General features: G+C 38.2%; 1 protein-coding gene across 1 annotated transcript; it reads left to right on the top strand.

The window, feature by feature from the left end:
- The first annotated feature begins 707 nt into the window (after positions 1–707).
- Positions 708–15,830, top strand: LOC146711362 (nuclear GTPase SLIP-GC-like). The gene is made up of 20 exons (XM_085454208.1): positions 708–1,721; positions 2,272–2,466; positions 4,398–4,422; positions 4,579–4,662; positions 5,685–5,772; positions 6,051–6,264; positions 6,361–6,579; positions 8,210–8,410; positions 8,488–8,660; positions 9,300–9,354; positions 9,443–9,530; positions 9,620–9,741; positions 11,505–11,681; positions 11,774–11,928; positions 12,047–12,164; positions 12,295–12,403; positions 13,680–13,810; positions 13,933–14,014; positions 14,102–14,184; positions 14,649–15,830. Exons 1-19 carry the CDS (start codon positions 1,239–1,241, stop codon positions 14,173–14,175), a joined length of 2,793 nt encoding a protein of 930 aa, XP_085310334.1. The 5' UTR covers positions 708–1,238; the 3' UTR covers positions 14,176–14,184; positions 14,649–15,830.
- The last annotated feature ends 569 nt before the right edge of the window (positions 15,831–16,399 follow it).

Here is a 16,399-nt window from a genome sequence, read left to right as displayed (position 1 = left end):
AGCTGTAAAAGCTGCTGGTCATGATATCAGTTTGGATATGTGGTGAGAGGGAAGCATGAAGATGAAACCAGGAAATGTCCTTACTGAATCATCAGAGCTGAACAGGTGATGGAGAAACAGGTTTACCTTTTAGGTGACATGAATGAGTTGAAGGGAAGTTATGAACTGTTTCTGAGAGACAAATAACACCAGGATGCTTTGTAGTTGACAGCTAGTAACTGTGCAGGGGCGGATCTAGCTAAGTTTTGCCGGGGGGCCAGGTAGGGCATTAACCGGGAAATTCTCATTTAAAATGTCTGGTTTTTAATAAATAATTATCTGAATCTTACAAACAAAGTTTTCATTTGATGTAAAATGTATAAAAATCCATTATTGTATCTAGTAAATATTAAGTCTAATATATACTCTAAGCTATGGTAGTTTTTCCTTTCTGAAGGTATCATCTGTGCAGTCTACAATTATGTTGAAGAAATTATTATTTCATTATTGTAGTGTGTTAATAATTGATTTCTGTGCATTTGTTTTTACATGTGCATTAAATTAAAGACGATTATGTCAATTAAGCATCACGAGGCGGAGGGTGGGGGGTGGTTCCCTATTTTTGTTTTTTGGGGGGGGGTAGGATTTGTCAACCCTATTAGTTAGGTTGTTTAATATTTCCATTAAGTACTGTTTCGAATACCAGAATAGGGAGGATGGTGTAGGTTTAAGTTTATTAGATTGATACATATATACCAACAAGACAGTGTACATCACTGTGACAACAGTGTTTGTTTTCATTCAAAGGCTTTATGGTTTTTCCTATATAACCTGGTGGGCCGGTCTCTAGTCAAAATGCCCGGGCGGATTTTTTGTCCCAGTCCATGCCTGGCTGGACCCAGAGTGAAATTAATTTGTTATTTCTTATCTTTCATCTGAAAAGTGTCACTTACGTTAATACATACAGGTGACTTTGTTTTAGAACTTTTATGGTGCGCTAATTACATTAAATTTCAACATATCATTTTGTGGCAGGTTGTGGTTTAGCATCAGGTGAGGGGTAGAGCGAGTTCAGGTGACAGCGGCAGGGGAGGCTGGGAGAAAGAGCTGATGCCTGCCACGGTGTGAAACGAGTGGCTTCGAGTTGTGAACTAAATAAAAACTATTAGTGAAACGTGACGCAGAACTGTCTCCTTGTGTGTGTCATAACAGAGATCAGTAACAGAGTGATACAGTGGTGCCCAGCTTGCCGCTACGACATGTCAAACCCACAGAATCTACAGCAAGGTCGCGCACTGGCTCAAATGTTCGCCGACATGGCGGACTTGCACCAGCAGCAGGCAGTACTGCAGCAGCAGCAGGCAGTACTGCACCAGCGGCAGACGCAGATGCTACTAAACCTTTTGCCTCAGTCTGGGGCCGCTGCGAATCCGCTCCACCTGGAACTCTCTCCAGAAGACCATCGTCGCCGCTTCCGTGGTTGCCGCATGGGACCACAAGAAGGGCCTTCGGCTTTTGCCCAGCAGCTCCTGTACGACGCGGGGAGGTGGCTGCATCCTGGCAGTGGGGAGGCGCAGCTGCTGGAGGCTGTCGTTCTGGAGCAGTTTGTGGAGGGGCTCCCAAGGGAAATGGCGGACTGGGTCAAGTGTCGCAAGCCACCCAATCTGCAGGCGGCAGTGAGGCTGGCTGAAGAACACCTGGCGGCGCGGACGGAAAACCCCAGAAGATCGCAGCCAGGGGAGGTGAGCATCTGCAAAAGAGTGATTTTTGATGTTTTGGTTTTTTAAGTCTAATATCTTTACTTATGTTAGTAAATACACTTTAGTCAACAGGGTTTATGAAGGGGTTGTATATAAAATAAAGAAATGATCTGTCTTCCAAGTATCTTTATGACTTTATGCGTATTTGTACCCATATTGTCATCAATCCAGTTCTTTTTGATTATAGAACTGTGATGTTATATTTGTTATTTCTGATGCCCTCTTGGCTAGCTCTCTCTTGAAAAAAACATTGTTATTGTCAGTTACGTTTTACCCTGATTTGAAGTTACTTGATATTCATCATGAGCAATATTTTTGACAGATTTTAAGTCAACAAGTAATTTATAACAGCTTAAATTCCTGCAGTAAACTTTTTGACAAATGCTGGAAACCCCTTTTTGGCAGATGATCACTTTTTGGTACCCTACTGGCCCCAAGGAGCAAACTTTCCGTGCCTGTGCCAGCGACACTGACCATCGAGGACCACTGGCTACGCTCCAACAACCATTTCCTCTTTGCTTTCTATCCCCAGGTCCTGGCAGCGACAGGCGCTGTACCTGGCTCATTGGTGGCTGCACAGACACAGGGACAGGTGCGTGAGCAGTGTGGGGACCTGGGACATTTTCAACAGGAATGCCAGGAGGACGCCATGGAGGTGCAGCAGGTGTACAGTGTTACCGGGATGTCTACACCCAACTTTGGTCGAGGAGGGATGTACAGCGTTCTGGTAAGGTGCCAAGGGATTGTACGACAGGGAATTGGGGTTGCACGCAGACTACTCATTGTTGGAGGAGTTGGTGAAGGTTAGATGTGTGTATTAGTGGTGGGCAGGCACGTGCGAGGGGGGGGGGGGGGGGGGGGCTTGAGCACCTGCCCCTTTCCTGATGGGTGCCCCAAGTGCCCTTTTCTTGAGTATAATTTTTATTTATTTTTTATTTTTATTACTATTTTTTGTTTATTTTTGTGTGCGTGTGGAGTCTGTACAGTCCTGTCTGTTCCCCTCAACAATAATATTTAACTATTAATCATAGTTTTGCTAAGTAAAAGGATGTGGTTTCCATCAGTCACATGACTACCATTAACCAATGATTGCCCTTGATGGCAGAGCGTGCTGGTTACGAACCAGGAACGAACTCGCAAAGAGCACGCGCATTTTTTGCCGTCTGAGCGGTGCAGAGCTGTAGGAGACTGATGCAACAAAAGCCAGTAAGTAGGTGTACAGCGTATTCTTTAGTCAACACAGCCCGTTCCTCCTGCACTATCAGGAGCAGGATCAGCAGAAACTCCTCAACAGCAGCATTGTACCCCATCAGGTAAAACAGTGATATAGTATGATGCGATTCCGTATTAGATTCTTAAAGAATGTGTGTTGTTGTTCAGCCTGGCTCTATGTGCCTGTTTTTAACTTTGAGCACCCGCCCCTTTAAACAGCTCTGCATGGCCCTGGTGGTGGGCAGATCAAACCAAAACATAGATGCCAAAGTTTGTTTTGATATTGATAAATAGGAGCATAATGAGACTGATATTAGTTTCTGTCTTGATACATGCTCAATCATCCAGGTAAGTAAATCCCAAGTTTTCCCAACTATATAAAGTGCAAATGTTTATAAGGTTGGGGAAACCTGCAGTTAGCTGAGACTGAAGAAGTCACTTGGATGAGCGATGAAACGTTTCTCCCACTGAAAACAGTCTAGATGAACAGAATTAACTTTTTGGGATACTGGTTTCTGTTTCTTTGTTACTCCTAGAATCATCAAAGAGGCAACCTGGCCGTCTATCTAAGTGCTGCTGCTTTCAAGTGTCATAATAACATTTATTGTGATTGAAACAAATATCCCGAATATATCGTAACCCCTTTGTGTTAACTGTAAAAGGGATACTGTGCAGTTACTATATTTAAACTACAAGTAGATGTGATACAGACTTCTCATTATATGTTTTCTGTCCTTGGGTTTAATTAATAATCCAAAGAAATGAAAATCCCCCAAACACTTACAGGTCATGAAAATTCATTCTGATTTAGCAGTTTGATCCACCATCCACCATAATTATTAAAAAGCATTAGTATCTGTATCAGAATCGTTGATACTGGGCCTTTATTTACTTAGTATAAAAGGAATACCAAATCCAGCAGTATCTCACACCACTAATGTGCATGGGGGAAATTCATGAAAGTCCTATCGTGTCACCCTGCAAAAACCACACCCTGCTACATAGTGATAGCAACAGCTGATTTGGATCAGGTAAGGGTTATTGGAAATCAGATAATGAAGCAGCATGCCTTCATTCTTCATAAATATACACTAAGGTGACCTGAGTCAAAGCAAAGCCCCAGTCACACAAGCCTGACCACCCTGCGACTTAAAGTTCTTACAACCTCCACCAACCACTAAACAACTGATGTAGTTGCCTGATGTTGGAATACACATTTTAACCTAACAGCTTTTTTTTTAATCACTGTGCTAGTTGAGAATATATGTAAATATAAGTGTGTACATTTTAAAAAGTGCATGTGAATGTTTTTGACAGTTTGTTAAAGAACAAATTGTTTCTGTACAGGAGCAATGATTTCTTCTATAAATTCAATTATGCATACATGTACAATTTATAATAATTTAACTTCAAATGTGAAAGTTGAATATTTATATGCTTCCACAGGATTTGCCATCCATAAGTGAAAAAGGTGAGAAAAATGTATCTCACTCTCATTTTAATACATCTAATTTATTTATTTATTTTCACAGTATTATTTTTGCAACATCTAAAATACACCATAATCAGAAGTTTCAATATTCAGATTTTCTTTTTAAATTGTATTATTTTGTTTAAATCCAAAAAGGAAAAAGAAAGTCAGAACTTGAGTTCGGCGAATGGCAACCATCTCCTAAACGACAAGACAACTGTGCAGCAGGATCACAGTCAGGTACACACATATATGAAATCCTCACACTTATTCCTGCTTTGTGTCACCATTTTTAACTGAGTAGTCAAAATCAGTCAAATCCACAGTAATCTGTCATCCAAGGTCAAGGAAAAAACAATATTTCAGAATCTCCTCTTGTTGGGATCAGTTAGGATCGTAAGGAGACTGGCAGTGGTAACTCAACTTAAAGAAGGAAAAACCTTCCACTCAGAATGAGACACTGACAACAACTTAAGGAAAAAAGTGATTTGAGTGTATTCAACATTTAAATGGTCCAAAACATAGACATGAACAAACCTTTATCTTCAACAATGTACAACATATCACTTCAAGTGTCCATAAATGTGTCAGGCATGCTGTCCATTTCAGTTCAGTGCACTTTGTGTTCAGTATGTGGTAAGTGTTCAAGTTATTTGAATTGTCTTTAGTCACTGTTTTGCTTTTTGGTGCATCAGGTTTTGTGTTAAGTGGAATCAGATCTGACCCAAAAAGGAAAAAAGTAGCAACATAAAGTGTCCTGAGATCTCATTAAAAAACGTTAATCCTTAAACAAAATTACAAATCGTTGTATCCTACCACTCTCCAAGGAAACAGGTGGCCTTCAGATTGATAACGTCCTTTCTAGGCACCTCTAGTGGCATCCAGTCCTTAGATGGCATCGCTTGGTCCTTGCAGCAGATTTCTACCACTTAAAAAAAACAGCCAGGATATTCTTCAAAGAAAACATTAATTCTGTAGCACAACACGTTGCAGGACTGAATCTCCACACAGCTTTGCGCATCTAGCTCCATGCAGGCGGATGCAGTGAAAGAAAGTCACCACGCACAGCGCTATGGTGCATTCATGGGAAAATGGGAAAACTCAACACTTAACAAAACAGTAACACTTAAAATTAGAATAAAAATAGAATACAATTGGCAATAAAATAACCATGGGTTACATTTGCATATCAGTGGACCATATTTGCATTACACTGGTTCCAGGTTCCTACTTATTAGGATTTTTTTCTGTTTCTCTGACAGAAACAAAAATACTGTCTGATGTCAAAGACATAATGAGACGTGTCAGTGAAAGACTACATGGCCGTGACAAGCTCAGCGCTTTCCTAAAGTGAGTAATAAAGATTTTCTATTTTTGTTGGATGTTCTTCCAACCATTTCCCAGGAAGTTGGGACAGTCTGTAACATTTTGCTGGTATTTGGTATAATAAACATACTAAAGATTTAAACTCGGTCAGAGCTCAACATGGAGCTGTGTAGTTTGTTCCAGTAGTAAGTTGAATTTTTTCAACACATTTTAAAAAACAATTTTTTTCTGATTTTACTGCATTTTCAGTTTGATATTTCTGAGAATGGGTCAGTTAATCCATATTTAAACTCATTCAACAGGGATAAAATCAAAGATTTGGAGACAGAAAGGAGACACCTGGTTGGTGTCTTTGGTAGAACCGGGGCTGGAAAGAGCTCTTTAATCAATGCCATCATAAATAAGGAGGGCCTGTTGCCTTCTGGAAGTGTCAGTGCATGTACCTCAGTAATGATAAAGGTGGAGGCTACCAATGGATCAAAGTATGAGGCACACATCGAGTTCATTACAAAAAAGGTAGAATGAAATATGAATATGGTGATTTTTGAAGTAATGTGTTACAATGTAGATACAAAAACTGCTTTACTAAAATTAAGATATAATCTTTTGTAGGATTGGAAAAATGAGGTGCAGTCCCTAAAACTGGCTCTTGAAGAAGAAGATGATGATGATGGTGGTAATGATGATTGTCTTGACCCTGATGGAAAGTTGTCAGCGCTGTATGGAGAAGAGTGGAAAGAAAAATCAACTCACAGCCTCATGGACAACAAATATTTCAGAGATATTCCAGAGTTTCAAATGTCCAAGATAAAAATTTTGAAAAGTGACTCAGTAAGTGTGCAGTAATACAGACCAAAATAAAATCTGGTTCTTCTTCTAGAACAAAGGAATACTTGCAGTTTAAAGCATATATTAGACCACAGTTTGGGTGAGATACATAGCAGTGTGTGGCTTATGAACATCACATAGTGAGCAGTCAATAGTTACCCAAGCAGCATTAAGCTACCCTGATGCTGCACCTTTGCAGCAGGAAGATTTTCAATTCAATTCAATTCAATTCAATTTTATTTATATAGCGCCAAATCACAACAAAAGTCGCCTCAAGGCGTTTCATAGATACAGAGAAAAACCCAACAATCATATGACCCCCTATGAGCAAGCACTTTGGCGACAGTGGGAAGGAAAAACTCCCTTTTAACAGGAAGAAACCTCCGGCAGAACCAGGCTCAGGGAGGGGCGGCAATCTGCTGCGACCGGTTGGGGTGAGAGAAGGAAAACAGGATAAAGACATGCTGTGGAAGAGAGACAGAGGTTAATAACAGATATGATTCAATGCAGAGAGGTCTATTAATACATAGTGAGTGAGAAAGGTGACTGGAAAGGAAAAACTCAATGCATCATGGGAATCCCCCGGCAGCCTACGTTTATTGCAGCATAACTAAGGGAGGATTCAGGGTCACCTGGTCCAGCCCTAACTATATGCTTTAGCAAAAAGGAAAGTTTTAAGCCTAATCTTAAAAGTAGAGATAGTGTCTGTCTCCTGAATCCAAACTGGAAGCTGGTTCCACAGAAGAGGGGCCTGAAAACTGAAGGCTCTCCCTCCCATTCTACTTTTAAATACTCTAGGAACAACAAGTAGGCCTGCAGAGCGAGAGCGGAGCGCTCTAATAGGGTGATATGGTACTACAAGGTCATTAAGATAAGATGTGGCCTGATTATTTAAGACCTTGTATGTGAGGAGCAGGATTTTGAATTCAATTCTGGATTTAACAGAAGATGTCCACGCTATGTAATGCCACCCTAATGGAGAGTGCAGACAGAGACAAAGCATTGGTGAATCAGATGTTGCTGCAGTTTATTGCTGAGCAGATATATGTCGGCGATATGTCGATGTGCTTCATTTCCAGAATGTTTGACATCCATCAAACAAGAAACAAAAAAACAAGTGAAATTGTGGTGGTTAAAATTTTATGGTTTACTATCCTGTTGCTGTCTGATTATCCTGTTACTATGGAGCTTGCAGTTTTCTTTGTGGCGGTGTTGAAGAGTTTCACATTTGTAAAGCTGATCTTCGATGCATCCATCAGAGAATGAATGTTTGTAAGTGTTAGCTAGAAATAACATACCCAGAAAAAAGTGCTTGGGGTAATGAGGCAAGTTTTATAAAGTGCTTCAAATGTTTACATGCAGTAGAAGAAATCACTATATAAGAACCAGGCCACTTACTGTGATCCACAGTAAAATATAAAAAAGGTTTATTTTCTTTCTTTCTTTCTTTCTTTTTTAAATAAAAAAATCTAATTACTTTGGATTTATTTTCCTGGTTTTAATTTCAGATTTTTGAGATAGGATGTCTTATTTTAATTTCCCATCTTCTTTTTCATGCAATCATTAAAACCTTTGTTATGGGCACATACATTCAATTGGCTTATATTTATCTTGTTGTTGTTGTTTTTTGCAGGCTGAAGGGTTGTCTGAAGAATTGGTGAAATATACAAGAAATGAGTCAAATGAGACAGAAGAAGTAAAGAGGTGGTACTGGCCACTTGTGAAGTGTGTGACTGTCAAAGTGCCAGACAATGATTTTCTTCATCACGTCACACTCATGTACCTTCCTGGAAACGGTGACTCTAACAGAAGCAGAGATCAAATGTGGAAAGAGGTAATTCACAGAAGTCATGTTATCTTTCTTCAAAGCATTATTTATTTATAATTTACATGCATTCATTTCCTTTTCAGTTTATTGCCAGTTGTTCTACAATTTGGATTGTGACTGAAATAACTCGAGCAGCATCAGAAAGAGAAGCCTGGGACATCCTGGAAGGTGCCAGCAGCCTGCTGGGAAATGGTGGCGAGTGTCAGCAAATTCATTTTATCTGCACCAAGTCAGATTATGAAAAACCAGATGATATGTAAGTCAAATATACAAAAAAAATCAAATTACAAAGAAAGTTTGGCACAGATACACATGGTGACCATACACTTCACTTTTTTGTTGCTTTGTTGTTTAAAAGTCATTATTAAAAGTTATACATTTAAAAAAAATCAATGTATATGTGTTTTAATAAGTTTTTAATTAGATAAATACTGTTGTAGAAATTTAATTAACAAAGTCCACAGACACATTCGGCTGTAATGAACATTCGTTATTATCATGCGCATGAGAGAGAGCACACACAGTCAGGCGCCGTCATGCAGTCTCTGAAACAGAAGTGCAGCTCTCACCTTTATTTATTCCTCAAAAAAGTGAGGAAGTCCAAAAGTGATCATACAGCACGTGACGCAGCTCGCTCTGAAACCTAACTGAACAATGCGTATCCTGTTTCGTGCTCTTGCCGTTATCACCACCTGCAAAAGGAGTTATTTTTTCAACTACTGAGGCTGAAATAGGTTCATCTAGTTTTAGACTGCTCAGTGGAAGTTTTCATTACAGTGCCACAACTAAGTATGCACACAAATGCTTGAACCTTAAATAAGAATAATTGAAATTTTCCATTACAATACTAACAATAAATTACTTTTACATCCAATTTTTATTTCCTTTCTAAAAGAAACAAAGTCAAGAAAGCAGTGAAGAATGAATTCAAAAAGCAGAAAACGATTACGGTAAATTTACAATCTGACAGCAAAATCTAAAACAATTATTTTCTTAAACGGTCCAAAATTAAAAACTGACTAACAAAAATGTTCTCAGAATCACTTCAGTGAGGATAGTTTCCAAGTCTTCACAGTGAGCTCCAAAGAGTTCCTCAAAGGGGAGAATGTAAATCCAGATGTCAATGGTAGGTGAAGTCACTACCAGTGATGGTATGTTTTTGTGTAACAGAAAATGTATTGCTCAGATTTATATTTCTTTTTCAATTTCTAACAGAAATACTGAAACTCAAGGAAATTTTGAAAAATCTAAATGACGCTCATTCAGAGACCTCAAACTATGTGTCTGGAGCTCATGGGATTCTGTCTTTGATTCAAGGAGCCAGAAGCAGAGAAGTGGTAAGATCAGGCAATAAAGCCTCATTCATAATCTTCTTAAAGGTCATTAGAAAATGCATAAAATAAAAATGTTCATAAAATGTTCACTAAAGTTTACTAACATATATTGTAAGACATGCTGACCTTCACTGAAAATGTGGGATACTGGACATCATAAATCTATATGTGGTAATTTATTATTAGTGATTGAAAGAGGAGAGATTATTTGGAAGAACTGAATATTATTTATTGAGATACAGAATTTGATTAAATAGTTATTTACCAATGAGACCACAGATGAAATGATGGGAGTTAGGACAGGACCCCGAGAGTCTAGATTGTTGGGGTAGTGAAGATGGTAGTTTGGATGGGGCTCTGAGTAGGGGTGGGTTTTGATTATCGATTTATCGATTAAAATTGATTCTCGCTTGGATAACGTGATATCGATTCATTAAAATCCTGAATCGATTTTTTAATATAAATTTATTTTGCCCGAAATGCCAGAATCTCAGGTTAAACCTCACAAAATTTCAACAACCACCAAACAGCTAAAACAGTAAATGAGAGCAGGAACACGAATTCTGCACAAAGACGTAAACACCAAGCCCGGAGCCTCCGACGGATCAGAATCAGTGAGATGTCGCCTTTCTCACCCGACGGCCCGGACACAGTCGGGGCTGAAAGCCGACAGCTCGCTGATTCTGATCCGTCGGCGGGTCCACGCTTTGTGTTTATGCCCTTTTTGTCCTGATTCTGAAGCTGCAGCTTTTATCTCTCTCCAAACAATATTGACCGAACCAGCAGCAAAAGAAGCAGCAAACTACGCTTCATATAAACATCGTCATGAATTCCCTCTTATTGTTATGCTGCCACCTCGATAAAATCACACTACATGCACAGCTCTCTCTCTCTCTCTCTCTCTCTGTACTTCAAGATCAGTTTCCCGTCTAAAAATCTTTTTTCTGCATTATTCGCTTGCTTGTTATGCACAAATCTACCGTTGTTTACAGCGCTGTCGGCTGCTGTTTTTTCCTAACTTCTGAAAAGAAAGCCTCATTTCTGCTGTTGAATGCTGAACAAATTTAAACTTGTTAAAATTATGCAAAATTGCAAAATGCTCAGCTGTGTCTCTAATAAATCTCTGCTTTATGTCAGCAGCATCACGTAATGTTCATATGGTTATTAATGGTTTTGTTTCGTTTTTGATCTACTGCAGAATATTTTTATAAGATCTAGGGCCAGGAAAATCACCTTCATGTTTTTCTGTGTTTTATCCTCAACTACTTTGACACAAAGGCATCTGCTGTGACGCTCACACCTTTGATTATGTCTCACAAGTGTCACATTTCTTTTTATAGATATAAAAATATAGAAATGTACTGATGCATGATCTGAATTATGTCTGAGGCAAAATTTCCCGATTCAAATTGAATCAAATCGAATTGAATCGAATTGTGGATCGAATCGATTCGGGACCTTGTGAATCGGAATCGAATCGATTCTAGAAATGAGTGACGATACCCAGCCCTAGCTCTGAGTGAAGGGTGAGGTGAAGATGGGGAGGAGGCGAGTTGCATGGATAAGTCTGTAAGGCAGAATGACAGAGAGCATATAAAAGCACAGAGAATAGAGACTGATTGGCCTGCAGAAGGCAAAAAAAAAAAAAAAATCATTGGACTAGAGTCTAGAGTAAACTTGGGTTTGTCAAGACCGCCTCAAAAGCGAGTAGAGAGCCATTATGTGATGTTTTGCTGCTTTAAATAATGATCTTTCTTGTTTTTCAGGTTGAACAAAAAAACGAGGTGTGTGCAGTCCTTGAGGGAAACTTGAGCATCCAACTTAATCGAGTCAAAAAAGCAACTGAAGACATTACAAAAGCTTTTGAACAACACCTATGTGACGGAGTTGAAAAATCCCAAAATTTGTGTGAAAGAAAACTGAGGTCCTTCTTATACCCCAGTGTATGTGTTTTAATTACAACTGGAACAAAACCTAAGGATACTTTGTGACCATGTGTTTAAAAAAAAATTTTAAAAATTCTGTTTTGTTTCAGAAAACGAGTGGCGGAGCTTTTCACATGACGCTAAAGTTTGCAGTTAGGAATGATGGCATCCAGAAACCAAAAAAAGGGAAGCGAAAAGACCTCAACATGATATTAGCGTCTTGTTTGACTGAAAGCATTGATGAAAAATTCAGAAAGACCTTCCCGTGAGAATAATCTAATTCTGAACAGCATCAATATGTACAACAATACATGTATCCAAATTGCACTATATCATAAACTTGCTAATACTGCTATTATAAACCACATCTTTGCCCCATTCAGAAACGACCTAAGATGTGGAAATTTCAATGGGGCCATTGATGCGTTTTCACTCAGCACTGATTCACTGATTGAAAAGTACAAAAATGTCGAACTGCAACTGACATTTCTCCAGACCGAGGTAAAAGAACTTCCCTATCCATGAACCTGTTAGCTTAGCTATTATTAGAAAGTCATTCAAACACTGAACTTGTGTTATTTTACCTTAATGCTGTTTTAAATAATGTTAATCTGTATTTCATGTTTCTAAGGAAAACAAAATGAAGACAAAGCTCAACAAAACCATCCTCACACAAAAGAAATTGATCTACAACAGTCTGACAGAGACAATCAAGAATAACATGAAAGGATGCTACGAAGGTAAGAAAGAGGTGAATTACCTTATTTTTTGCATTATAAGGCACACTTAAAATCCTTTAGTTTCTCGAAAATCCGGTGCGCCTTATGTATGAATTCTGGTTGTGCTTACTGACCTCCAACCATTTCATGTGGTACACGGCATTCAAAAATCTGTCAAAAAATGTTTTAGTACGACTTTGGTAAGCAAGGAAGCCGCACCCCTTGATGGATTGTCGGAACATTACGACTACCATAGTCAGAATAATCCCAGTCGTAATCCGTTTAACATCCAGACATCCATGAAAACAAAATTTATTAAATTTAACTGGGTTAGAAGCTAGCAGGACGTTAGCTCACTAGTTTCCACCTAAATATGATATACCATGTTCTGACTGAGAGATTTCTCAAAAAATCAAAATGTATAGCTCTGCTATCACTTCAGACATAAATGAAAAGAGAAAACTAAACAGCAGTGACTTTTGTAAGGTTACTGAATGTTGAGAAGTGTTAGGTGAGGGCTAGTTCTTTTAGGTTTAGCAGCTAACAAGATGGTGTATCGGTCAGGATACAGGAAGGAGGACAAGACACTTCCACTTTGCTGGATTGTCACCGCCGGCCATTTTATCGCCAACAGATGCTCAGTGTTGCCAGCAGTCTGTAGTAACAAATAAATTGCCATGAGACTGAATATATTACAGCAACAGCTAAACTAATATAAACTCAAAAATATCCAATGAAATAAACCAACACATCCACATCTAATGGAAGACAACACACTGCTCACTAGACCATTTTACACTTTTATTACTTCCAGAAGGGAGATGCGTCCTACATGACACTGCAGTGAATCTCCAAATGGCAGTGTGCGCTTAACAGTTTTATTACAGTCTGTCTCACTCTAGTCTAAACCACAGTATTCTAGTACATTTCCACTGAGAGATGATTCCCTGTTATCTACTTCTACAGACAAATGTGGGCGAGAGTCTCCAACATTCTACCACTAAAGGACACGTAGTCTAATGCCTTTATTATCAGGGCCGTGTCCACTTAATACTACACTATACAGTTATATGACATTTTGGTTAATATAAAGCATAGCATTGAGGCGCTTCAGGTAATTTTCATTTTCACATTTCACATACGGAAGTGGAGGAAGCAAGAAGAATGAGTTGAGTAAAGTTTGACTTATCTTACTGTTTTGTTTTGCTTAATGCGCCTTATGATCCGATGCGCCTTATGGTTAGAAAAATTCGGTATTTCTATTCAACTGTGCATGAAAATGATTGTCTCCTTGTAGAAGCAGCAGCATTTGAAGGACCAGGCACCCTGAAGAGGATGAGGGACACTATTGAGAGACATGTGGAGTCAAAGAAGTACATGTTTGAAGAGGCAAAAAATGCCATGTTGGAGCAGTTGAACGATTTGAAGGTTTGTTTTTTTTCCAAGCAGTCTTGAAACATATCAAACCAATAATTTATCTCTTGTCCAGTTATTCTTGGATTCAATAGTTGCCTATTTAAAAAGTAACAAATGTTTTGATGATAAATTAGGAAACTGTCCTGAGGACACTGGAGGAAACCATGGAGGATTCCATTGAACACTCACTCAAGACTGAGGCCTGCTCACTGCCAGGTAAACAGAATATATAAAGTGTTAGGAATCCTCTCAATACAAACACTAACAATAAATATTTAATAAATACAAATACTTTGTTTTTAGATGTTTTGGAACATCTTGAGATGGTGAAGAAACACTGTGATGAACTTAATGGCGATCAAGATGAAAAAAAGTAACCACACTGGGTAAATCTTAAAATGTCACAAATTGTTTAAAAGGCTGTGATCATGAACTATTTTTCTGATTATTTTGAACAATGTTTTTAGTGCTGTTAGCATTAATCATGTTAATACACGTCATCAAAGTTAACACGATAAACATTTTTAATGCACTCAACCCATCTGTAGTGCAGAATAGACAAATTTCGGACAAACTGCCTGAAATGCGTTGACAGAAACATTCAGAGGATTTTGAGTCAGAGTGTTCTCCAGATGAGTTAATTATTAATCGTATTAGTCGTGATGACGGCGTTAGCGTGAACTTCTAACCCCTCACAGGGACTAATCTTCGTTAACTCGTTAACGGGGATTTGCCAGTTTTGACGTGTTAACATGGATCGGTTCACGTTAACGAGATTAACGGTGACAGCACTGGTTTTTATTTAAATTTAACTGATCCATCCAGCACCCATTTTTCATTTGCTCCACAGAAACAGCTGAGGCCTGATAACCCACAGGACATCCCTGAGGAAACACTGATTAGAGACACGAGGTCTTTACATATTATCACAGTAATATTTGTTTTGCTCTCTTTTAATGTTGTGTTTATGTGTACTTTTGACTTTTTAATGAATTTCATACAAAAAGCATCTTGAATATTATAGATATCAATTAAAACTGCTAATATTAAGGTGTTAATCACGAGTGTCTAAATCATGTTTTGATTTCTTTCTTTTTAAAAATTTGTTGTAGTTTTTAATCCCTTATAGCAGAGCGTGAAGACATGTAATGCATTCTCCATTCAAACCTGAGATTTATGGTTTTAATTGTAAGAGTCTGAGATTACGGTTTCCAAAAGCATTTTGATTTTTTTGCTTGTTTTAAATATCATAATTTAATGTTTTAAGTTGACGTGTATACTGTTGGTTCATTGGGACGGGAACATTTATTTTAATGTAAGTGTTTATCAGTTAAACATTGAGCCTCATCCAGCACTGAAAAGGTACCAATTTTACATCACAGTTCTAATGACAAATACTTGTTTGTTGCAGTAATACAATATGTGTACATGACAAATAGTGAGAAATGGCTCTAAGTAAAGCTGTAGGAAATCATCAGCTACTTCTGTCATCTCCCTGCCATTTAGCTTTTTCTGGGTTTGGAATTATTGGTGAATATATTACAGTTTGAGTTTAGGTTCAGGTTGTTTCTTTGTTATTTTTTGTTACGTTAAATGTTTAAAATTTTAATTACTTCTGTGCATATTGTTAAATTCCTGTTTTGATTTTTGTCTTCAGTAATTCTCTCGTGTTTCTTCCACCCACCATACTTTATTTCTTCATGAAACAGTTCATTCACGTTTAGCATTTACTGTCATGTTTCCTGTAACCTTAGTAATGTCATTACAAAAAGGTACTAAGGTGCTTCCTTTATTACACTGGTGAAACAAAGATATTTACATCTCATAATTTTAAGTGACCATGCAGTTGTTGAAGAAAAAGATGAACCAAACTGAGATTGTTGCATAGAGCATTTAAATGTTAATTAATCCAGCACACTGTGATGCAGCTAGCATATCATTTAGCTTTCTTGCTTCCTTATCTGTACTGATTCTAAAAGAATGCATGCATTTGATATTGTATACTGTTCAATAAATCTTACGTGCAAGCAAATATTTATTGTAATCATTAGATAGGAAATTTGTTTTTAACCCAGATCTTTTTACCCTAAAATCACCAAAAAAATTGATTGCATTGCGTGACAAACATACAGTGGTGTGAAAAAGTGTTTACTCCTTTCCTGATTTCCTATTTTCTTGTTTGTCATACTTCAGTGTTTCAGAACAGCAAACAAATTTAAAAATCAAACAAAAATAATACTAGTAAAGACAAAATGGAGTTTCTAAATGAAGGTCCCAAAAGGTTGATTCTGTTCATCTGGACGTAGCGTCAGAGGGAGAAACATCCTTATCCAAGTGACTTCTTCAGTCTCAGCTGACTGCAGGTTTCTCCAACCTTATAAACAGCACATTGCACAAGGACTGAAACTAGCCCACTGAATAAACAATGGACTGCGAGGTCAGTTTCTTGATCATTAATATGCAAATTGTCATGACCATTGATTAGTTGCCTTGAGTACCAATCACAGACTTTGGGAATGTCTACAATCACAGCATTGTAGGATGGCGAAAGATGTACCCTTATTCCCCCTCCTCGATTCAGAGATGATCTTTGCCTTTTCA

This window comes from Copadichromis virginalis, linkage group LG4 (assembly GCF_057382275.1).
Source record: "Copadichromis virginalis isolate Kocher_CV1m ecotype Utaka linkage group LG4, C_Virginalis_male_GT1.1, whole genome shotgun sequence".
In the NCBI taxonomy this organism is placed as follows: domain Eukaryota; kingdom Metazoa; phylum Chordata; class Actinopteri; order Cichliformes; family Cichlidae; genus Copadichromis; species Copadichromis virginalis.
This window is presented reverse-complemented; position numbering and strand designations above follow the sequence as displayed.